Raw genomic sequence first — 25,454 nt, forward strand, 5'->3', positions numbered from 1 at the left:
TTCCTGTGAGAGGCAGACCTTTTTCTGGAACCACAAGCTCACACTTGATACCAATTTTTCCAAAACACAAAACCCTTGGATTCTAATGTGAAGTTAACAGAGGGATTCAAAATTTAGAAACCATCCACTCCCTCCATACAAAGAGACAAGGTTTCAACAACTCCCATGCCTCCTGACGTGACAGCAGAGACAAAATGTGTAAGCCACAAAACAAGACGGTCTGATGTGGTGACATCACCACGCAACATACAGGGAGCAGGCCCAGGGCCAGGAGGGATGACTGCAGACAAAAGGGGGGAGGGGAAGGGGAGGGGGGAGAAAAGAAGAGGGAGGGGAAGGAGGATGGGGGGAGGGGGGAGGAGTGGGGGAGGGGAGGGGAAAGGTGAGGGGGAGGGGAGGGGAGGGGAGGAGGAGGAGAGGAGAGGGGGAGGGGAGGAGGGGGAGGGGAGGAGGGGGAGGGGAGGGGAGGGGGGAGGGGAGGGGAGGAGGGGGAGGGGAGGGGAGGGGGAGGGGAGGGGAGGGGGGAGGGGAGGGGAGGGGGGAGGGGAGGGGAGGGGGGAGGGGAGGGGGAGGGGAGGGGGAGGAGGAGGGGGAGGAGGAGGGGAGGAGGGGGAGGAGGAGGGGAGGAGGGGGAGGAGGAGGGGAGGAGGGGGAGGAGGAGGGGAGGAGGGGGAGGAGGAGGGGAGGAGGGGGAGGAGGAGGGGAGGAGGGGGAGGAGGAGGGGGCTCTCCAGGGGCACCCCGAGAGAGGGTGACAGGGGTTGTGTGTGCAGAGCTGGACTTTGCACAGCCTGCCCAGCACGTGTGTGGGGGAGGTGGGGAGGTGGGCAAAGGAGCACAGGGCACAGTCAGCTTTCAGACCCCTGTGTGGGGGCATGGCCCACATTCTTAGGGGTTAGAACCACACATGCATTTTCTTAAATGGTTGTACTATAATCAGAAAAAACCCTAATGCAATGCTGTTATAGCAATCTTATCTTCCTTTGATGTTCCATGAAAGGAAGGTGAAAAGTGGGTTATTTATCGGATATAACACAGTCAGCCTTGGGGCAGGCCTTTCCCAGGGATATGTCTGCTGCAATGTTTCCAAGCACAGATTTGCTGTCCTAAGATGGATTTCCTACTTCTTTCAGAGGGACTAACAAGCACAAAGTGTACCCGTGCCTTGCCTTCTACATTTCACGTGAAATACGCACACGTGCCAGTTAAGCCCAGGAGCCTCACGTAAGCTTTATGAAATATGTCCCTCACCCAGGGCTGGCTTGATATATTTTATTTTTGATAAAAGGAGAGGAGGAGGGGATCGAACCCTACATTGGACCCGAATTCCCCGTCACCCCACAACCAAGGAAGGCTTAGGGGTAGCAGAGAGGGGGTGAGAAAAGGAATGGTCTGGGCTATAAGGTCTCAGGCCGGTGGCTAGAAGTCCTGCGGCACAGTAAGACAAGGAGGTAAGGGGACTTCAGTTCCTAAAATCACCTCCAAACACTAACATTCCAATTCAATGATCAACATTTTAAAAGAGCCAGGCAGTAGCTTAATAGTGATGTGATTTCCAGTGCAGTGATACCCAGTAGTTGCAGCAATGATCAAATGACACAAGCATCCACTGACCACTTACTGGGTGCCAGGCATTGTCCTAAGCACTTTCCATTAACGCATTCAATCATGGCCACAACCTTCAGCAGTGGGTCTGTGTGCCTCCATTCTACAAAGGATGAGACTGGGGTGGAGGGGAGCAAATCTGGCCACCCCGAAAATGTGTCTCCTTGGCATGAGGATTAATTTAGGCTGATTATTTTTAAGGCCCAGAAAGACTCAGGAAGAATCTTTGACCTCCTCTCTCACTGCCTAAGGAATGTAGACAGAGGACCTGTTCCAGGAAGGGAGCTGTCACCAGAGATAAACACAGTATGAACTAGCTGAGTATATGGGGGGAACCTCGCAAAGTCCATTTGTTAACACTCCTCTCTGTGTCCCATTGTCTCTGCATGGCCCAGCGAACATTTGTTTATCAAACATTATTTTCCAGCTCCATGTCAAATGCCTTCTTCCCCTTACAGGTTCCAAACCACTACCCCCAACATCCTCTTTTGCCTTTAACTGAAGATGGTATTTAAGGTGAGGGCTTCAGCCATCTGGGGGAGTTAGTTACTCGGTTTTCCTGGATCTCTCCCATGTATACACGTAATTAAATTTTTGTTTGATTTTCTCCTGGTAATCTGTCTCATGTCAACTTAACTCTTGGACCAGCCAGAAGAACCCAGAAGGGTGGAGGAAAATCTCTTCCTCCCCAACAAGGGCACAGAAGGGTCACATGCCATAACTTGCCAAGTCACATAGCTGGTAGGTGATGGAGCTGGGATGCGAACCTGGCAGTTCTGACCCCAGTCCGGCTCTTAACTGTTAGGCTGCTACTGCCATTTCATGCATTTGAATCACCGCTGTTTATCTTTATCAACAGAAGGCAACATCCTAAAATAAAGGAGTGACATGCGATAGCCCTGGAATTCCCCACCAAAGAGGCCCCTTTGTGTGACCTGCTCTCAATCCATTGGTGGAGGGTGGAGCAGTGACCAGGAAGCAGAAGATCTGGTTCTTGGCCGTCTTCCTTCTCACTCACCTCTTGGCCTTGGTCAAGTCTCTGAGCAATTCTACCAGCCTGAGGACTCCCAGGTTGTCTTTAGGTTCAAATAAACCTAAGCTTACAATAGAAGAGAGTATGCGGCTGTTTTTGCCCCAGTTCACTTTACTGATAAGAGTAAGATCAGAGAGATTACACGACTTCCTAAACTGGCAGAGTGAATAGCACCCAATATGCAAAAAGACTTTGACAACTAACCTGTAATAACCAATTATTATTACATGGTCCTACCACAAAGACCTGATCTAAACTCCTACTGCCTACGAGGAATTTAATTTCACATCCAGACTATGAAAAGCCCATGGTACCCCTTAGACTGAGTCTTATGGAACTACCACTTTTACAAGCAAAAAGATGGTTGAATATTGGCAATTCCATGCAGTTTGACCTAAACACAGACTTTTCTCAATCAAGTCTCCCTCTCCCAACCACCACAGGGGAAAAAGCTGGTTTTCTGGGATGACAGGACCAGGGCTGTGCAGGCAGCTGCCAACAAAGAACAATGGCTTGATGATCCAGGAGCCACCACAAATCCTGAGGTTAAAGATTAACGGGAAGGGCTTCAGGGAGTTTATTACGGATAAGCACACCACAAAACCCAAAACAAAACACCCTCCACCCCTAACCAGTTAATCTCTCATGTTTAAAAAAAAAAATTAGTTTTGCTAGTGAATCAAGAGTGATTCTTGGCAAGAGCCTATTTTCCTTAATTTCTGCGGCTAAATTATCTGGTGGAGCCAGCATGTGTGTGGACTGATGCTATTTACTTGTATTAAATCAGTTCTTTCAAAAATCCCAATGGTACTAAGTGACTGTGTAATATTCACAGTCCAAAAAAAGTCTATTGAATGAAGCCTCATTCAGTTACAAACACAGAGGTAACGATAAGTCCAAAAATACATATATATATTCTATTATTGCTAAATCATTATGCAAATTTAAGACAGTGGAGTTTTTTTGTGTTGGTTTTTTTATTGGTTTGTTTTTTATCACACCATCATCACCATCAGGCCTGGCTAAAATGACAGGAGCATTGGAAGTCCTGTTTAGATTCCTTCAGCTCAAAAGGAAGTTTCAAAATTTCAAGCCCTAGGGCCAGCAATTAATTTTTCAAAGAGAAACAGAGAAGTAAATGAGATTAATAATTTCTTCTGTGGAAGTCTACAATTTAATCCTAAATTGTAGATCCTAAACTGAAAATGATGTCTGTATCTATCTGGATTAAATAAAAAAGAAGATTACCATTTTCAGAAAAGTAGATTGAGGGAAAAATTTAACATGCGATCCAAATGCAGGCTGCAGGGGGAAGTGTCAGAGGCCAACTCCTGACATTTCTTGAACTGACCAAAACACGCTGCTGTCCCCCAGGGCTTGTGCCCTCAGTGTGCTGCTGGGTTGTCCCTCCCCTCTGTGAGGTGGAACTGCCTTCTGACAACAGACTTTGGAACCTCAATAACCACATTCCCACAGAGCAACTCCGAGACAGGCTTGCCTGTGGAATTCCTCTAGAAAGTAGAGCAGCACAGTGGAGTCTCAGAATGTCGCATTATTTTCCATAGAACTCTTTGTTCCAGACTCAACTCCTTTTCTTTTTCTATTGTTCAGGTATGGAATTTCTATCATTCAAAGCTGTCTTTTTGGGAATTTGTCTTCGTTCCTCAGAAGTGCACTGTAAACCTCCCGTTGCCTTCTTAGAAACCAGCCTTAGAGATGGAGGCTTAAGCTCCACTGGTTTGTTTAATGCTTCGAGGCTGGTACCATCTTGCGAAGTACTAAACTCTTTTAAAGACTCCCCAGTGCGGGGTAGATGCCCAAGCCCACACCCTGTAACGGGAGGGCCAGAATAATGAGACCTATCCCGTACGGGTACGGGGGACAGGTGGTTGCTCAGTATGGTGGGGGGTAGAAGTTCTCCACAGCAGACAACCAGTTCTCCTCCCTACTAAGTATTGTACTTTGACCTAATTCCCAGAAAGTATGCTATGTAGAAAGAAGTTTGCCTGCCTTTAGAGCTAAGCCTGCTGCTGTTCCCACAGGGATGCTATAATTACATACGCACATTTGAGCACCCCACGCTAACTGACCCTCTTCCTTGTGCTAGTGCCGGGTGAAACGGCAGCACTGCCGTGTAGATACAACTTAAGCAGGCTGTTTACTCTTAAGTATGCTATCAGTTTCCAGGTGGTACATCCCTGACATGTGAGTTTCGGCTATACATGGCCACCAGGTGGCTAGAAGGATAGGAACTCTTCTTTGCTGGTGCTTCATGAGGTGCAGGGCAATAGGTAAAAGGGAAGAGGGAGCCTGAATTCTAGCCCTGTCTCTGCATCTTCTTGGGCAAGTCATGTTACTTCTTTGCTCTCAGTTTTCTCATCTGTAAAATGGCCCTAGTGTCATCTGCCTTATTAGCCCTGAAAAGAGGGTGTATGTGAAATTATTAATCTATAATTTAGGACATAATCATTATCATCTTCATCATCATTGTTAGCGGGCTAGATTGAGGACAGCCTTAAATGTTAGATAGAGGGCAGGAGGCAGTGATTCTCAGTCCAGCTCAGTACAGCAGTCACTAGCAGGACTCTAGCCAGATGGCCTGGGTTCCAATCCCAGCACTGCCATTTATCAGCCGAGTGGCCCTGTGGAAGTTAAATGAACCTCTCTCTGCATCAATTCCTCCTCTCTACGTTGGGGATAATAGTAGCACCTATGTCACAGGGTTTTAGTGAGAATTTAGAGCTAATTTACAAGTAAAGTTTAGACACACAGTAAATGCCATATAAATATTTGCTATTACTTTTCTATGTATTCTGAATTCAATTAACACGATTATATAAAGCATGGGTTATTTTCAGCAGGTTTTAAATTCTGAGATAAAGAACCTTGCCATTCAAAATCTTTCCTGAGGGACTTCCCTGGCAGTCCAGTGGTTAAGACTTTGCCTTCCAATGCAGGGGGCGTGGGTTCAATCCCTGGTCTGGGAGTTAAGATCCTACAAGCCTCCATGACCAAAAAACTAAAACATAATACAGAAGCAGTATTGTAACAAATTCAATAAAGACTTAAAAAATGGTCCACATCAAAAAAAAAAAAACCCCAAAAAACAAAGTCTTTCCTGAATGCTTCTTTTCTACTCTCATCTGCTGTATGCTTGGGATTTAAGAAAAAATAAATTTGTTAGGGAAGTAAATCATCTGTCAAAATAAAAGAAGCCAGCAGCCACTCTCTCTAGTGTTTCCCTTGTGAATACAGACTTGATAACATGGGAATTCGAAAAAGGTGGCAGCTTATTTCTTTTCTGAGCCTTTGTTAGGCAAAAAGAAAGTAAGACTAAGGACAGTGGTAATGAAATTGAGGGACTCCAGGCAGCCTTTCATGGAGAAGGATCCTGTGCCCTGCACTTTCCAGGGCCTCCGGAACCTTCCAGGGCCAGTCTTGGGACAGGAAGCCTGGCTGTTGCCTACCCTAGGACCACGGCTCCTGGGGGGCCCTGCTCGGGGGAGCTTCTTGTTCCACTTCCCCTCAGCTGTGGTCCATTTGTCCTGAGAGACCCTCTGGTGTTCTCTCTCCTGGGCTCAACCCTTATTTCTCTTACAAGGAGGCACGCTGGTGCCAACAAAGGCTGCCCCGGAGTTGAGGAGGACTTCTGCTAGAGGAGAGACTCTGCAGGTGGAAAAAGTCATCTGGACAGTATTCTGCCAATCACCACCAGCAACAAGATGGAATTTCTCTGCGACTCCATCTACATCATCTGTACATTTCTATTTATCCCGCGGCCAAGTTCCCTTGGTGCCCCTTGGATGCCTTCTTTGATTTGCTCTGGGAGCATAAACAAGCTCTTAGAGGAGAGTACAGATCCCTAGAGAGGCGCCTGTGGAGGTCGCCTGGGCCACTCTTGGCAAGAGCCACTGCACAGCACCTGGGCACGTCATTCATTCCACAGTCCTTGTGAATGGCGCACCCTGGAGTTGTGCGATCAGGCACCTCAGCCTCTGGCAAGACAGCAGTCAGCGGGGAGGATCTGTTCCTTTTTTTTTTTTAATCTAAAAAGTAGAAGTGCAGTTCAAGTCTCTTATCTGTCAGCTCTAGTTCCATGCCTCCCTAAAGGGGTTTGGAGGACCCCTCCCTGGCTCTGCATTCCCATAGCCCACTCCCCGCAACCAACCAGTCTAAAGAGGTAGACTCCTACAAGAGGGGAAGGGAGGGGTGAGGGGAACACAAGAAAGAAGAAACAGAAAAGCATTTTAAAATATAGGCTAGGGGCTTCGCTGGTGGTGCAGTGGTTAAGAATCCACCAGCCCACGCAGGGGACAAAGGTTCGAGCCCTGGTCTGGGAAGATCCCACATGCCGCGGAGCAACTAAGCCTATGCGCCACAACTACTGAGCCTGCGCTCTAGAGCCCGCGAGCCACAACTACTGAGGCTGCGTGCCACAACTACTGAAGCCCACGCGCCTAGAGCCTGTGCTCCGCAACAAGAGAAGCCACCACAATGAAAAGCCCGCACACCGCAACGAAGAATAGCCCCCGCTCGCCACAACTAGAGAAAGCCCGCGCACAGCAACGAAGACCCAACGCAGCCAAAAATAAACAAATAAATTAATTAGTTAATTCTAAAAAAATAGGCTAGGAGTGTCAAAGAAGAAGAGGGAAGGGGAGGTAAGAGCAGGTGGTGCCTGAAAGTGCAGAGCTGCATCCAGGACAGCCTGCTAGCTTGTCCTCTGTCCTGTACCCCACTGTGTCATTGGGAACTCTGGTGAAAGCTAGTACAAATAATACACATCTCCAATCAAGACAGAACCTCAGCTATCCTACAACTTCACATCTGTGAAATAATGACCATGCAACAAAATTAACGTTTTGTGTATTCTGACTCTACCTCCCCTGCCTTGCTCTAATGAATGAGGAAGCAGCTCAAAGCATGGGACTGAGAAGCAAAAGGGACAGCCAAGGAGGTGGGGTGACCAGTCCTGGAAAAACCAAGACTAAGTCTGGGTGTCAGGAGAACTTCAGTGGTCCTCTGGGTTCAGCTCTCTGTGCAGGAGGCCCCAGCACACGATGCCTGAGATGCGGTCATCCAGCTACTGTGTAACATTGCCAGCCACAGGGAGCTCACTACCTCACCAGGCAACTTGATCTATTTCTGTGAGGCTCAAATTATTAGAAATTTGTTCCTTATACTGTGTGGCCTCATAATGTCCAAACCTGGGCCTTAGCTTTGCCCTCTGAAGTCACCCAGAGTAAGTATAAATGATCGCGTCCTAAGAGAATTTTTCTAGTATTTGAATATGATAGTGAATTTTCTCATAACTTCTCTCTTTCAGAACACACATGCTCTGTTCTTCTGGTTTTGGACCTGTACGTGTAATGGGCAAGAATTCCAAGAACAGGCTTAAACAACCTGACCAAATGGTCCTTACCGATTGAGGAAAGCATTTCCAAAGCGACTAAGCTTTCGAAATGGCTTTTTGGGGTCCACGACTAAAGCGTTCCCTGGGGTGCTGCCCTCAGTCTCCCCATACATCACGGCGATGAAGGAGTCGGTGGTGGGCTCTGGACCAATCCTCATGCCTGGGAAATCTTGCTCCAGTAAGTATCTGGGAGAGGGGGAAAAGAAAAGAAACTTAGCATGTGGTTACAAAGCAAGAGGCCAGAAAGCTTCCTGGGGCTACCAATTTGTAACATAATCATTTGAAAACCTAGAACATAACCCCCAAGAAAAAGAGAATGACTGGCATTGTACTCTTTTGCTAATAATGAATTTTCAAAGCTTAGAATCTACAGACCTATTTTTTCCCCCAGTGTAAGGAGCCTAGTGAAAGAGGCAGACATCTTGCAGACCTGCTGGGCCTTCTCAAAGTGGCCCTTAGCTCAGCACAGCCATCCCCGGTCACAGTTCCATTGGCACAATAGATACTACCCCAGAGAGGAGTACTCAGCCAGCTCCTATGCATCCTGGAAGACCCTGCTCAGGCCCACCTCCTTTAGGGAAGCGTCCCCGTCCCTCTAGCATGTTGGGGACACCTGCTCTGTGGGCCCCAGGCACCCTGAGCCTGTGGCCATCGTGGTGCTCACTGTGGGTGCTGCACTTCTCTGTTTGTGGGCCTTGAAGGCAGGCCCATATCTATGGCCAGATGTATATTCCCAGGACCCAGCATTATGCCTGCCCACAAAGGGCACCCAGTGTAGTGAATGAAATGATGAACCATCTCCTTCCTGATCACTGGCAGTCAGTGTGGCCCCAAAAGCCTCCCTTGGGATCCTGGAAGTCATGACCATGGAAGATGATTGCCAAAGAATTGAGCAGCAATGCAGACTGCTAAGGGGAGGGCTCGGATTAGATATTACCAGGGTCATCCCTAGCTTTCTGTGCAAATTGGAAAAAGATGCCCCTTCCTCTAGGCAGACCCAGCCCTGTGCCAGGGCTCACAGCTTAGTGAGCAGGACTCTCGCTGGATTTTACCCCCATATGCCCCGTTGCCCAGGTGCCCTCATGCAGTTTAACCTGCATACAGTGGCCCTAGCAGATGTCACTGAGCATGTTCATCCAGGGGGCTGAGGAGACCAACTGATGTGCTACAGGGCATAGGACTGGCTCAGTGGCATGGCTGGCGTGGGGCAAGGGAGCCAGAGGTAGAGCTATGGGGAAAGTCTGCTCTCTGTGGGAAATGGCTGTGTCCTAACATAGCTCCCCCCTACCTCCACCAGCACATCATTTAGCTGAAGCCAGTCAGAGCCCCTCCCTTCCTCCCCACCAAGATTTCCTTTCCAGGATGTAGGGACACACTTAGGTATATGTATGCCTATATGGATGGAATGGGATGGGGGATGCAAAGACAACTCCCTCCTTCCTTTGCAACCAAGGGGAACATAAGGAGGGAGTATTTTGGAATACTTTTCACTAATCACCAAGCAACAGGTGGAAACGCCAACACCTTCAGAGAACACTTGGCAGGGACAGTGAATGGCAACTGGGGGAGGGGGCGGTGGAAGAGAATGCCTGTTTGAGGTGACAGAGCCTTGTCCCTGCCCTGCCAGGGAGATGATCCTTCACCCTGGGAGGAGGCTGAGGGCAGAAACATGCACAACTTTCTTCAACTCCCCATTCCTGCAGTTTACAGTCTGTTTGGTCCTGAACCATTTCTTTTGTTTCTAAAATGTCTTGACTGATCAAATTGAAGCCCAGAACCTATGATTTTATTTCCAGGGTTAGAGGGAAAGAATGAACTACCAACCATCCAACACCATTTTGCCATTTTTCTAAGAATAAGAAGTTAAGCCACCCTTTAGACTCATTTTTTCTCTGTAAATAAAACTGAAATTATTTAGCACTCTTAGCAGGCTGTACTCTAAATGTTTGATCTTTTTATTTTTTAAATCTAAAGTTTCTACATGTCTATGAACTTGTAGAGCACCAGAATAGACACAGCATTTAAATATGTCCCTTAAATTTAGAGTAAATGTGAAAAAAATCAGATAACAGCACCCAGCATTCACCAAGTACAGTCGACCCTTAAACAACATGTGTTTGAACTGCACAGGTCCACTTACATGTGGATTTTTTTTGGTAGTAAATACTACAGTACTACATGGTCCACAGGTGGTTGAATCTGTGGATGTGGAAGTACTGAGGATACACAGGAAACGTGGGTATGGAGGGCTAACCATATGCTATATGTGGATTTTTGACTCCTCAGAGGGTTGGCACTCCTAACCTGTGTTGTTCAAAAGTCAACTGTTCTCATTATTTACCTGGTGTAGTACAATACTCTGGTGTAGTATACACTATCTACCTGGTGTATACTAACATTACCCCCATTTTACAGGTGGGAAAACTGAGGCACCAGAGAGGCTAAGCAACATGCCCAAGGTCACACAGTAAGTGTTTCAGTGGAAACGGAATGCAGGCAGTCAGACTCTAGGTCTTGTGCTGTCTCCAGATATGTTTAAACCTGGGCTTCAGTTGGTAGTTTGTTCAGAGATGAGGCGCACAAGGGGAGTTTCAGGGTGCCTCCATAAGGCACTATGGCCCAATTATTTCCTCCAAAGTGAGGGAATAGAGCTCTCCAAACCATCCTCCTTCATGGTCCCTGGGCTGCCCTAACAACAAGGGGCCAGCTCTCCCCATTCTCCCTGGAGAAAAGCTGGGGAGAGAAGATGCTATTTTTCAAAACATATTGAAACTTAATTTTTTAAAAATCTCAAAACTTTTTCAGGCACCTAGTAGACTAGTAAATATTCTTAGGAGCAGAAAGGTTCATGTTTATAATCTCTTATGAAATTCCACACAAATCTTAGAAATACTGATAAAAGCTACAGTGAGATCATCGCACATTTTGTGAAACTCCAGCACTTATAGAGCGTATGCAGAATGTGTGGATTTCACATACACATATGAATTTAGAAATTTAAGTTTTACAGCCACTCTGAGATCTTAAGTCTGAAACCATTCAACAGCAAAGCTAGAAGTCAAGTCCAGATCACACCCATCCCACGTGCAGTTAGATTTCCACACCCCATCGCCTGGATGAGGCAGTGCCAGGAGGCCTGTGGGAGACACCGAGGAAGGGGGACAACTGGGGAGATGTGCCGATGTCAGCAGCCAATGTCACCAGGCTTCCTGCAGCGCACGACTCACAAAAAGGTTAGGTCCAAGTGTTGGTGTGAAACCTGACAGGCACTTTCCCATAGAGTCAACGTTAACAGCAATGGCTGGCTTGCCAAGATAGCCAAAAAAGGGGCTTGTTGCTGGTCAAACTCATGAGTGGCCATGCAGGACTGGGAGCCTGGAGCTCCTTCCTCCTGGCCGGAGGCTTTTGCTTTTATACCAGGCTCAGCCCCATAGCCTTGGGGTCCCACATAACGCCCAGCTTCTGGGACCCCGAGTAGGACCTGTCAGATACATGAGTTAATACATGACACTCTCAGCTGATTGCCCAGAAGAGTCTTTACATTGGGGGATTGAGGGACTTGCCCGGTGGACCAGTGGTTAGAACTTAGCGCTTTCACTGCCAGGGCCCAGGTTCAGCCTCTGTTCGGGGAACTAAGATCCCACAGGCTGCATGGAGTAGCCAAAAAGACACCCTCCCCAAACGGAAAACAAATGCATTGCGACGCTGGGGGATTGTGAAACTCAGATATACTTCAGTCACACCCCTGGGCAGGCAGGCATGTGTCACATGCGGTGAGGGAACTAAGAACAGCCAGGACACAGAGTATCTGATGTGAACAAAGTGAGAATGAAGAGATGAGGTTCAAACCCAGCAACCTTGAAAGGAAGAGTCTGAGTGGATCTGAGGTGTGATGCACCGAAACGGGTTACCCACCCAGCCACAGGCATGACACTGATCAACTGTGATACTACTTTTTTTTTTTTGGACACCTCAGAGGCTTTCCCAAAGCTACAAGTTCCAGAGACTTTGTGGTGTTATCTGCAGTAACAGGAATTCAAAGGAACAAGAAAAGACTCCCCTACAGTTCAGAGTCAGCGAGCCCACTGCACGAGCATCCTGTGCGTTGGGCTGGGTTTTGTCCCCGGGTCCACCTCACTCTCCTCTTCCTGTGTACTCAGAGAGGGCTGCTAACTCCAGTGGTGACTGCTCCCAAGAGTCTCCAGCCAAGTCATCAATGAAAAAAGGGGCAGACATTTGGACTCTAAGCAGCTGGACAGAGGGGGTGGTGGGACCTGACACTGCTTTGTCCCTGTCTGCTGAGGGCCATGGTTCGGTTGCATCCAAGTGGCTCCTGGCACCCTGGCTGCTGTGCTCAGCCCAGGTCAAGGAGCTGCTTTCATGCAAGGCTATATGTAGACAGCGTCTTTCTTCTTCCACTGCTTAGGTTAGAAAATTTCTTTTTGACTTCATAGAAAAAATTGTCATTTGTGATGGGACCTAATGAAACTTAAAAGCTTTTGCACAGCTAAGGAAACCATAAACAAGACGAAAAGACAACCCTCAGAATGGGAGAAAATATTTGCAAACGAAGCAACTGACAAAGGATTAATCTCCAAAATATACAAGCATTTCATGCAGCTCAATATCAAAAAAACAAACAACCCAATCCAAAAATAGGCAGAACACCTAGACATTTCTCCAAAGAAGATACACAGATTGCCCATAAACACATGAAAGGATGCTCAACATCACTAATTAGAGAAATGCAAATCAAAACCACAACGAGGTATCACCTCACACCAGTCAGAATGGCCATCATCAGAAAATCTACAAACAATAAATGCTGGAGAGGGTGTGGAGAAAAAGGAGCCCTCTTGCACTGTTGGTGGGAATGTAAATTGATACCGCCAATATGGAGAACAGTATGGAGGTTCCTTAAAAAACTAAAAATAGAACTACCATATGACACAGCAATCCCACTACTGGGCATATACCCTGAGAAAACCATAATTCAGAAAGAGACATATACCACAGTATTCACTGCAGCTCTATTTACAATAGCCAGGACATGGAAGCAACCTGAGTGTCCATCGACAGATGAATGGATAAAAAAGATGTGGCACATACATACAATGGAATATTACCCAGCCATAAAAAGAAATGAAATTGAGTTATTTGTAGTGAGGTGGATGGACCCAGAGACTGTCATACAGAGTGAAGTAAGTCAGACAGAGAAAAACAAATGCCATATGCTAACACACATATATGGAATCTAAAAAAAAAAAAAAAAGGTTCTGAAGAACCTAGGGGCTGGACAGGCATAAAGATGTAGATGTAGAGAATGGACTTGAGGACATGGGGAGGGGGAAGGGTAAGCTGGGACGAAGTGAGAGAGTGGCATGGACATATATACACTACCAAATGTAAAAAAGAGAGCTAGTGGGAAGCAGCCACATAGCACAGGGAGATCAGCTCGGTGCTCTGTGACCACCTAGAGGGGTGGGATAGGGAGGGTTGGAGGGAGGGAGACGCAAGAGGGAAGAGATATGGGTATATATGTATATGTATAGCTGATTCACTTTGTTATACAGCAGAAACTAACACACCATTGTAAAGCAATTATGCTCCAATAAAGGTGCTAAAAAAAAAATTGTCATTTGTGACAGGGGAAGAACAAAAATCTTCAAGACCACGAAAAGTCCCTCAACATACCCAAGCACCATCCTCTCAAAGACGAGCTTAAGAATAACTAAAAAACAAGCAAACAAACAAGCTAGAAGAGGCACATTACTCAATGATAGACATCCAAAATTCCAGCTGCAAATCTCGTCTCCCCTGGGTATTCACCCATGCATTCTGTCTGGGTTTTGTCTGTCACACTTGTGCTTGAAATAATGGAAAAGGCATTAATTATTTTAGTAATATACCTAACGTTTGAGAACTTGTTATGTACTAAAGTCTTTATATGAATAAACTTATTTAATCCTAAGTTCCTTATGGGGTAGGTGCTATTTTTACCCCCCATTTTACAGATGAGAAAACAAAGGTTCGAATAGATTAAATCGTTTATTAGAACCTAGGATTTCTATTAGTCCTGTGAGAGCACTACCTGCCCTAAATCAGAACTTAAGAGGCTATCAACCTCCAACAGGCGTGTTTACAGGAATGGGTTTTGTGAATCATAACAAATACACAAATCTAAGACTTTTTAGTTGGTATTCAATCATTAAGTAAGCACTCTAAAAAGCAATATGGCACATCTATCTGGGGTGTTTTATGAGCAATATTTTTTAAATTCTCAAGCCAGAAATGAGAAAGAGAAATGGCTTGTGTAACGCTAAATGAGATTTTAAAATATTTGTGCATACAATGGCATCTGTGCAGAGAGTTTAGAGGTTTAATTCATTGCTGTGGTTTGGGACATTTTTTAAAAGAGCATTTAACTCCAACGGTCATTTTGTTCCTTTGAGCATTACTAAGGTTTTAAACCACAGAGTTGTGAAAAAAATATCTAAAGTATACAACTTTTGAGTTCAGCAAGAAAAACAGTTTTATTTCCTGATTTTTAAATCCAGGGCTATGAATTTAAATACATTTCAATTTATAATGTGTTGGAAGGTTTTACACAATGTATTTTTGATTGATAATACCTGACCCACCATTTCACTAGGAAAGGGACTGAAAAGAAAGTGTTAGTCTTTCAACTTTGATTTGTCCTAAATCTAGAAATGTTTTTAAAGCAGTTTCTTTTGTTTATCCTCATGTTTAATACCAAGAAATGGAAATGCCAGAAGAATCAAACATTTATTATCACAAGTCTTATAAAAATGGTCCAGAATATATCATTATTTCCTAGCAATGAGTACCACCACCACCACCACTACCACCACTGCTTGTAGACACCACCAAACAACAGATTATGATGAAATACTAATAATAATGATAATAATCTTACAAACAACAGTTTATAAGGCATTTCACACATAGGCTTTATCCTTTCACCCTCCCTGTTGCTGGAGCAGGTATTTTTATCCCTAGCTTATAGAAGAGAAAACTGCGCTTATGACAAGTTAAGCAGCTTGCACAGGACCACATTAATACAGGACAATGACTAATTTGAACATTTTGATATGCTTCCATTTTCTGCAGGTATAATTTTTTCTTTATAAAATTGGGATCAAAGCATTTAAACAATTTTGCATCTGGACTTTTCACCATTAGTTTTTCCTCACACCATTAAAAATTATTTGAAAACACAAGTTTTAATGGCTGCATACTATTCTGAGGTGAGTATGCATCAGTTTAGCCTGCCATTTCCTTTCTGTTGGGCATTGAAATAGCTTCCCGTTTCTTGCTATTAAAAATAATGCTGATAGAAAACAAACTTATGGTTACCAAAGGGGAAAGGGCAGGGGGGAGGGTAAATTGGGAGCCTGGGATTAACAGATACACAGTACTATATATAAAATAGATAAGGACCTACAGTACAGCACAGGGAACTACAGTCGATATCTTGTATTAACCCATAATGGAAAAGAATCTGGAAAAGAGTTTATATATATATATATATGAATCACTTTGCTGTACACTAGAAACTAACACAACATTCTACATCAACTATACTTCAAATAAATAAATAATGCTGAGATAAATATCTCTGAGGAAGCATCTACTTTAAAAAGTTTTTAGCTTATTTATTTATTTTTATTGAATTATAGTGATTTACAACATTATATTAGTTTCAGGTGTGCAGCACAGTGATCTAGTATTTTTACATATTATATTCCATTAAAAGTTATTACAAGATTACTTTAAATATTTAATCTTCTTTGAGTTATTGAAAAACTAAGTCAGGCCAAGCTTCACTTCCATTTTAAAACTCTATGTCTTCCTTAAGTGTGAAACCTAACTTTTCTTTTCATTTTTGTTTTCCCTTAGTTAAATCATTGACATATTATCACCAGGACTGTTTGTTCAGATAACATCATCCTTGTAACTGCTCTAAGGGAGTGCACCAAGAAAAACTGGAATGGCCTGTTGGACCAAGTATTTGGAACTTGCTGGGTAAAGCCTTTCATACCTCTATTTTTCCAGCTATGAGTGGAATTTAAACTACTTCAGGCTGGGATACGCTGAAGGCACAGTGCTGTCTAACCTATGCCATCATCTGGAGCTGCTCCTCTCCACCTTCCATGCTGCTCTGGAAGGAGGGTGGAAGAAAGGGAAAGGAAGGAAAGGAGAACAAAGGGAGAGGAAGTTTACAGGAATCAAAAGCAGCATACTTCCGTGGGCAGGCCCCGCACCTGCACACCTGCTATCAAGGGGAAATGGCCAGCACATGCTGAGGAAAGAGACAGCAAGCATCCAAACCAAAAACAGCCCTCGCGCAAAAATATATTAAACCCCCACAAGCTATTCAGGGATGCTCCCTCATATAAATAGCCCTCCAAGACTACGGTAAATAATTGTTTCTCCTAAACTCACAGAGTAAGAGAAATAAAAGCAAAATGAAGAAGCAGAGGAACCACGCCCAGTTAAAAGACCAAGAGAATTCCCCTGAAGGAACAAACAATGAAACAGACCTTTTCAGTCTAATGGACACCGAGTTCAAAAAGGAAGCAATGAAAATACTGAAGGAATTAAGAAAGGCTATTGACAAAAATGCAGATTACTGTAAAAAGGAACTAGAAAGTAAAAGGAGGAGCCAAGAAAAATTAGAAAATTAATTTGCTGAGATGAAAGCTGAGCTTAAGGCATTGAATAGCAGAATGAATAATGCAGAAGAAAGGACAAGTGATCTGGAAGATAGAATAATGGAAACTACCCAATCAAAACAGCAGACAAAAAGCAGAATTAAAAAAAAAAAATGAAAAAAAAGAAATGAAAGCAATACAAGAGACCTATGGGATAATATAAAGTGGGTCAGTCTATGCATAATAGGGATTCCAGAAGGAGAAGAAAGAGAAAAGGGGATCGAAAATGTATTTGAAGAAATTATGGCTGAAAACTTCCCAAATCTAAAGAAGGAAACAGATATCCAGATATAGGAAGCACAGAGGGTCCCAAACAAGATGAACCCAAACAGACCTACACTAAGACATATTATAATAAAAATAGCACAAATTAAAGATAAAGAGAGGATTCTAATGGCAGCAAGAGAAAAACAAAGAGTTAATTACAAGGGAACACCCATATGGCTATCACCTGATTTCTCTACAGAAACACTGCAGGCCAGAAGGGAGGGGCAAAATATATTCAAAGTCTTGAAAGGGAAAAACATGTGACCTAGAACACTCCACCCAGCAAGATTATCATTTAAAATAGAAGGAGAAATAAAGAGTTTCTCAGACAAGCAAAAACTAAAAGAATACAGCAATACTAAACCTATCCTAAAAGAAATATTGAAAGGTCTTCTCTAAATAGAAAAGGAGCAGGAAGATATAGGAAGGAGGAAATCACAACTGGAAAGTAAATCACTTAAATTAGCCAGTATACAGATCAAAAAGAAAGAAAAAAAAAAAAACCTATTTGTGAAAGCGATGATAAACACAAAGAACATCAAAAGGATAAACATGAAGATGTAAAAAAGGACATCAAAATCATAAAATGTGGGGAAGGAGAGTAAGAAAATGCAGATTTTTTTTTTTTTAAGCATGTGTTTGAGCCCATATGACTATCAGTCTAAAGCAAGCAGATAGAGGAAGGGGTTAACATACTTGAAAAACAGGGCAACTACAAATTAAAAACACAATAGATTCACAAAAACCAAAAAGAAGAGAACACAACCATAAAATAAAAGGAACTAAACCACAAAAAGAAAGGAACAAAGAAGAAACAATCAACTGGAAAACAAGGTTTCAAACGGCAATATGTGTGCATCAATAATTACCTTAAATGTCAATGGACTGAATGCACCAATCAAAAGACATAAGATGGCAGACTGGACTAAAAAAACAAGAGCCTACAATATACTGCCTATAAGAGACCCACCCTAGGGCAAAGGGCACACATAGATTGAAAGTGAGGGGATTCAATGGACTGAATGCTCCAATCAAAAGACATAAAATGGCAGACTGGATTAAAAAAACAAGAGCCTACAATACACTGCCTGTAAGAGACCCACCCTAGGGCAAAGGGCACACATAGATTGAAAGTGAGGGGATGGAAAAAGATATTTCATGCAAACAGAAATGACAAGAAAACAGGAGTTGCAATACTCATATCAGAAAACAAAGACTTTAAAACAAAGGCTATAAAGAAAGATAAAGAAGGGCACTATGTAATGATAAAAAGATCAATACAAGAGGATTTTATACTCATCAACATATATGCACGTAATGTAGGAGCACCCAAATACATAAAACAAATACTAACAGACATAAATTGATGGGAATACAGTAATAGTAGGAAACTTTAACACCTCACTCACATCAATGGACAGATCGTCTAGAAGAAAATCAATAAGGCAACAGAGATCCTAAATGATACAATAGAACAGTTAGACTTAATTGATATTTACAGCACATTACGTCCCAAAAAAACAGAATACACATTCTTTTCAAGTGCACATGGAACATTCTCTAGGACTGACCACATACTAAGGCACAAAACTAACCTCAATGAATTTAAGAGTACAGAAATTATTTCAAGCATCGTCTCTGACCACAATGACCTGAAACTAGGAATCAACCATGGGAAAAGAAATGAGAAAAAAAACCGACTACATGGAGACTGAACAACATGTTACTAAAAAAAACAATGGGTCAACGAAGAAATCAAAAAGGAAATTTAAAAAATACCTTGAGACAAATGACAATGAAAACACAGCCATACAAAATCTATGGGATACTGCAAAAGCAGTTCTTAGAGGGAAGTTCATAGTGACACAGGCTTGCCTCACAAAATGAGAAAAATCTCAAATAAACAACCTAAACTACCACCTAAAAGAATTAGAAAAAGAAGAACAAACAAAACCTAAAGTCAGCAGAAGGAAGGAAATAATAAAAATCACGGAAGAAATAAATAAAATTGAGATTTAAAAAACAACAGAAATAGCCAATAAACCAAGAGCTGGTTCTTTGAAAGGGTAAACAAAATTGATAAACCTCTGGCCAGGCTCACCAAGAAAAGAGAGAGAACCCAAATAAACAAAATAAGAAATGAAAAAGGAGAAATCTTAACTGATACCGGAGAAATACAAAACACCATAAGAGAATACCATGCACAATTATATGCCAACAAATTTGACAGCCTAGAAGAAATGGACAACTTTCTAGAAATATACAGCCCATCAAAAGGGAATCAAGAAGAAATAGATGATTTGAATAGACTGATCACTAAAAGTAAAATCGAATCTGTAATTAAAAAAAACTCCCTACAAACAAAAGTCCAAGACCAGGGACTTCCCTGGTAGTGCAGAGGTTAATGATCCGCCTGCCAATACATGGGACATGGGTTCAAGCCCTGGTCCAGGAAGATCCCACATGCCGCAGAGCAATTAAGCCTGTGCGCCACAACTACTGGGCCTGTGCTCTAGAGCCCACATGCCACAACTACTGAAGCCCATGTGCCTAGAGCCTATGCTCCACAACAAGAGAAGCCACCACAATAAGAAGCCCGCGCACTGCAATGAAGAGTAGCCCCCACTCACCACAACTAGAGAAAGCCTGTGTGTAGCAACGAAGGCCCAACACAGCCAAAAATAAATAAATAAATTTATATTTAAAAAAATAGTCCAAGACCAGATGGTTTCATGAATGAATTCTACCAAACACACAAAGAACTTATATTGATTATTTTCAAACTCTTCCAAAAGACTGAAGATGAGGGAACACTCTCAAAGACATTCTATGAAGCCACCATCACTGTGATACCAAAACCAGCAAAGATAACACCAAAAAAGAAAATTACATGCCAATATCTTTGATGAATATAGATGCAAAAATTCTCAACAAAATATTAGCAAAACAAATCCAACAACACATAAAAAAGGTCATACACCACAACCAAGGTGGGATTCATCCCAAGTTCACAGGATGGCTCAACATACACAAATCAATCAATGTGATACACCACATAAATAAAAGTCAAAAACCACATGATCATCTCAATAGATGCAGAAAAAGCATTTGAAAAAACTCAACATCGATTCATGATAAAAACTCTCACCAAAGTGGGTAAAGAGGGAACACATCTCACATAATAAAAGCCATTTATGACAAACCCACAGCCAATATAATACTCAATGGTGAAAAGCCGAAAGTCTTCCCACTAAAATCTGAAACAAGACAAGGATGCCCACCCTCACCACTTCTATTTGACATAGTATTGGAAGTCCTAGTCACAACAGTTAGACAAGAAAAAGAAATAAAAGGTATCCGAATTGGAAGGGAAGAGGTGAAATTGTCACTATATGCACATGACATGATACTGTATATAGAAAACCCTAAGGACTCCACCCAAAAACTACTAGATCTAATAAATGAATTTAGCCAAGTAGCAGGATATACAAGATTAACATTCAGAAATTGACTGCATTTCTTTACACTAACAATGAAATATCAGAAAGGGAATGTAAAAAAACAATACCTTTTAAAATCACACACACACACACACACACACACACACAAAATACCTAGGAATAAACCTGACCAAGGAGGTGAAAGACTTATACGCTGAGAACTATAAAACATTAATAAAGGAAATTAAAGAGGATTCAAAGAAATGGAAAGATATACCATGCTCTTGGATTGGAAGAATTAATATTGTTAAAATGGCTATGCTACCCAAAGGAATCTACAGATTTAATGCAATCCTTATCAAATTACCCATGACATTTTTCACAAAACTAGAATAATCAAAAAATTTATATGGAACCATATAAACCATATTGCCAAAGCAATCCTGGGGCGGGGGGGAGAAAACAAAGCAGGAGGCATAACTCTCCCAGACTTTAGACAATACTACAAAGCTACAATAAACAAAACAGTGCGGTATTGGTACAAAAATAGACATACGGATCAATGGAACAGAATAGAAAGCCCAGAAATAAACCTACACACCTACAGTCAATTAATCTTCAAAAAAGGAGGCAAGAATATAAAACGGGAAAAAGTCTCTTCAGCAAGTGTTGCTGGGAAAGTTGGACAGCTGCTTGTAAATCTGACGAAGTTAGAACACAACCTCACAGCATGCACAAAAATAAACTCAAAATGGCTTATAGACTTAAACATAAGACATGACACCATAAAACTCCTAGAAGAGAGCATAGGCAAAACATTCTCTGACATAAATTGTACCAATGTTTTCTTAGATCAGTCTCCCACGGCAATAGAAATAAAAACAAAAATAAACAAATGGGACCTAATCAAACTTACAAGCTTTTGCACAACAAAGGAAATCATTAAAACAAAAATGAAAACAAAAAGACAACCTAGGAATGGGAGAAAACATTTGCAAATGATGTGACTGACAAGGGCTTAATCTCCAAAATACACAAACAGCTCATACAACTCAACAACAAAAAAACACCCAACCCAACTGAAAGATAGGCAGAAGATCTTAACAGACATTTCTCTAAAGAAAACATACAGATGGCCAATAGGCACATGAAAAGATGCTCAACATAACTAATTATTAGAGAAATGCAAATTAAAACTATGATAAGGTATCACTTCACACCAGTCAGAATGGCCATCATTAAAAAGTCTACAAATAACGAAAGCTGGAGAGGGTATGGAGAAAAGGGAACCCTCCTCTACTGTTGGTGGGAACGTAAGTTGGTACAGCCACTATGGAAAACAGTATGGCAGTTACTCAAAAAACTAAAAGTAGAATTACCATATGATCTAGCAATCCTACTCCTGGGCATATTCCTGGACAAAATCATAATTCAAAAAGATACATGCACCCCTATGTTAATAGCACCACTATTCACAATAGCCAAAACATGGAAACAACCTAAATGTCCACTGACAGATGAATGGATAAAGAAGATATGGTACATATATATAATGGAATACTACTAAGCCATAAAAAGAATGAAATAATGCCATTTGCAGCAACATGGATGCAACTAGACATTATTATACTAAGTGAAGTATGTCAGAAAGAGAAAGACAATTACCATATGATATCACTTATATGTGGAATCTAAAATATGGCACAAATGAACTTATCTACAAAACAGAAATAGACCTACAGACAGAGATCAGACTTGCGGTTGCCAAGGGGGCGGTCGGGTGGGGGGAGAGAGATGGACTGGGAGTTTAGGATTGGTAGATGCAAACTATTACATTTAGAATGGATAAACACCAAGGTCCTACTGTATAGCACAGGGAACTATAACCAATCTCCTGGGATAAACCAAAATGGAAAAGAATATATAGGATTATTCCATAAACAAGGTTAAAAAATAAAAAACCAAAACAAGAATACTTTCAAAACAGATTTTACTTCCAAGTGGATTAAAGAGTTAAATATTTTTAAAAATCTATTTAAAAAAAGAAAATACAGGTGAATATTTTCTAAATCTTAGGATAAACAAGGATTTCCTAGGCATAAGAGAGATAAAAGACATCTTCTATGGAGGAAAAAAATGCTAGATTTGACCACAAATGTTACATATTTCTGCACGTCAAAAATTATCATAAAAATTAAAAAAGCAAACCTCAAACTGGAAAAAAAACTTATAGTAACAATGACAAAGGACTGACAGCCATTACTGAGTAAAATATTTAAATATCTGCAAGATAAAGACTAATACTCCAAATGAAAATTGGTCCAAGTTCATATACAATTCACAAAAAAATATAGATGTTGGCTATATATTTTATGAGTTCAGCTTCACTAGAGATAAAAAAAAAGAAACTTTTTCCTATCATATTTATTTGTTTTTAATAGTAATACTTAGTTTTATCAATGGTTTAATGAAATAATAATCCTTATATTAGACTCCCTAATGGGAGTCTAATTTGAAATAACTTTTCTGAATAGGAATATATATACACACACGGACACTCCTTTGTGTGTGTGTGTGTACATATATATTTAATATATACAGCATACACACACACACACACACACAAAGTACATTTGTCAAGAGTATATATAGGGACTTCCCTGGTGGCGCAGTAGTTAAGAAACCGCCTACCAATGCAGGGGTCACGGATTCAAGCCCTGGTCTGGGAAGATCCCACATGCTGCAGAGCACCTAAGCCCGTGTGCCACAACAACTGAGCCTGCACTCTAGAGCCCGCAAGCCACAGCTACTGAGCTTGTGCACAACTACTGAAGCCTGCGTGCCTAGAGCCCATGCTCCACAACAAGAGAAGCCATCACAATGAGAAGCCCTTGCACTGCAACGAAAAGGAGGCCCTGCTCGCTGCAACTAGAGAAAGCCTGTGTGCTGCAACCAAGACCCAATGCAGCCAAAAATAAATAAATAAATTAAATTAATTAGTATAAAAATGAGTATATATAAACTTGAAAAATATTCATAACTTCTGATGCAGTAATTCATGCTCAGACAGCTATTCTAAGAAAAAAGCTAGATATACTAAGATTTATAGCCAAGAGTATTCATTGCAATATTAGGCATAACAGCATAAAATGAAAAACAATGTTCCTATAGAAATCAGTTGTATTTCTTTACAATAGTAATGAAATATCAGAAAGGGAATGTAAAAAAAAAACAAAAAACCTTTCAAAATCGTGCCCCCCAAAATAAAATACTTAGGAATAAACTGGACCAAGGAGGTGAAAGACATCTGCTGAGAACTATAAAACATTAATAAAGGAAACTGAAGATGATTCAAAGAAATGGAAAGATATACAATGCTCTTGGATTGAAAGAACAAATATTGTTAAAATAACATACTACCCATGCAGATTTAATGTGATCCCTATCAAATTACCCATGACATTTTTCACAGAACTAGAACAAATCCTAAAATTTATATGGAACCATAAAATCAAAGCAATCTTGAATTGCCAAAAGCAATCTTGAAGAAAAAGAACAAAGCAGCAGTCATAACCCTCCTAGACTTCAGACAATACTACAAAGCTACAGTAATCAAAACAGCGTGGTATTAGAACAAAAACAGACTTAGGGGTCAATGGAACAGAATAGAGAGCCCAGAAATAAACCCAAACACCTACAGTCAATTAATCTTTGACAAAGGAGGCAAGAATATAAAACGGGAAAAAGACAGTCTCTTCAGCAAGTGCTGTTGGTAAAGTTGGATAGCCACATGTAAATCTGATGAAGTTAAAACACACCCTCTCACCAAATACAAAAATAAACTCAAAATGACTTGAAGACTTAAACATAAGACATGACACCATAAAACTCCTAGAAGAGAGCAACAGTTCTCTGACATAAATTGTACCAGTGTTTTCTTGTGTCAGTCTCCCAAGGCCATAGAAATAAAAACAAAAATAAACAAATGGGACCTAATCAAATTTATAAGCTTTTGCACAACAAAGGTAACCATAAAAAAACAAAAAGACAACCTATGGAATGGGAGAAAATATTTCCAAGTGATGCAACCGACAAAGGCTTAATTTCCAAAATATACAAACAGCTCATGCGACACAACAACAAAAAACAAACAACCCAATTGAAAAATGGGCAACACCTAAATAGACATTTCTCCAAAGAAGAAATACAAATGGCCAGTAGGCACATGAAAAGATTCTCAACATCACTAATTATTAGAGAAATGCAAGTCAAAACTACATGAGGTACCACCTCACACCGGTCAGACGGCCATAATTAAAAACTCTACAAATAACAAATGATGGACAGGATGCTGAGAAAAGGGAATACTTCTACACTGTTCATGGGAATGTAAGTTGGTACAGCCACTGTGGAAAACAGTATGCTGGTTCCTCAGAAAACTAAAAATGGAATTACCATATGATCCAGCAATCCCTCTCCTGGGCATATTCCCAGACAAGACTTTAATCCAAAAAGATACACGCACCCCCATGTTCACAGCACCACTATTCACAACAGCCAAGACACGAAACCACCTAAATGTCCATCGACAGATGAATGGATAAAGAAGATGTGGTATATATATACAATGGAATACTACTCAGCCAAAATCAAATAATGCTATTTGCAACAACATGGATGCAGCTAGAGATTATCATACTAAGTGAAGTCAGAGAAAGGCAGATACCATATGATATCACTTATATGTGGAATCTAAAATATGACACAAATGAACCTATCTTCAAAACAGAAAGAGACTCACAGACATAGAGAATGGACTTGTGGCTGCCAAGGGGGAGGGGGCTGGGGAAGGGATGGAGTGGGAGGTTGGGGTTAGCAGATGTAAGGTATTATATGTGGAATGGATAAACAACAAGGTCCTACTGTACAGCACAGAGAACTATATTCAGTATCCTACAATAA

General features: G+C 41.8%; 1 protein-coding gene across 1 annotated transcript in view; it reads right to left on the minus strand.

The window, feature by feature from the left end:
- EHD4 (EH domain containing 4) overlaps window positions 1–25,454 on the minus strand; it is an 89,652-nt gene that overhangs the window by 50,088 nt on the left and 14,110 nt on the right. The window contains exon 2 of the mRNA XM_082647884.1: window positions 8,060–8,236. Coding sequence (XP_082504010.1) covers window positions 8,060–8,236 — 177 coding nt within the window. The remainder of the gene's footprint in view (window positions 1–8,059; window positions 8,237–25,454) is intronic.

Source organism: Grampus griseus, assembly GCF_964374135.1.
Source record: "Grampus griseus genome assembly, chromosome: 2".
NCBI lineage: Eukaryota > Metazoa > Chordata > Mammalia > Artiodactyla > Delphinidae > Grampus > Grampus griseus.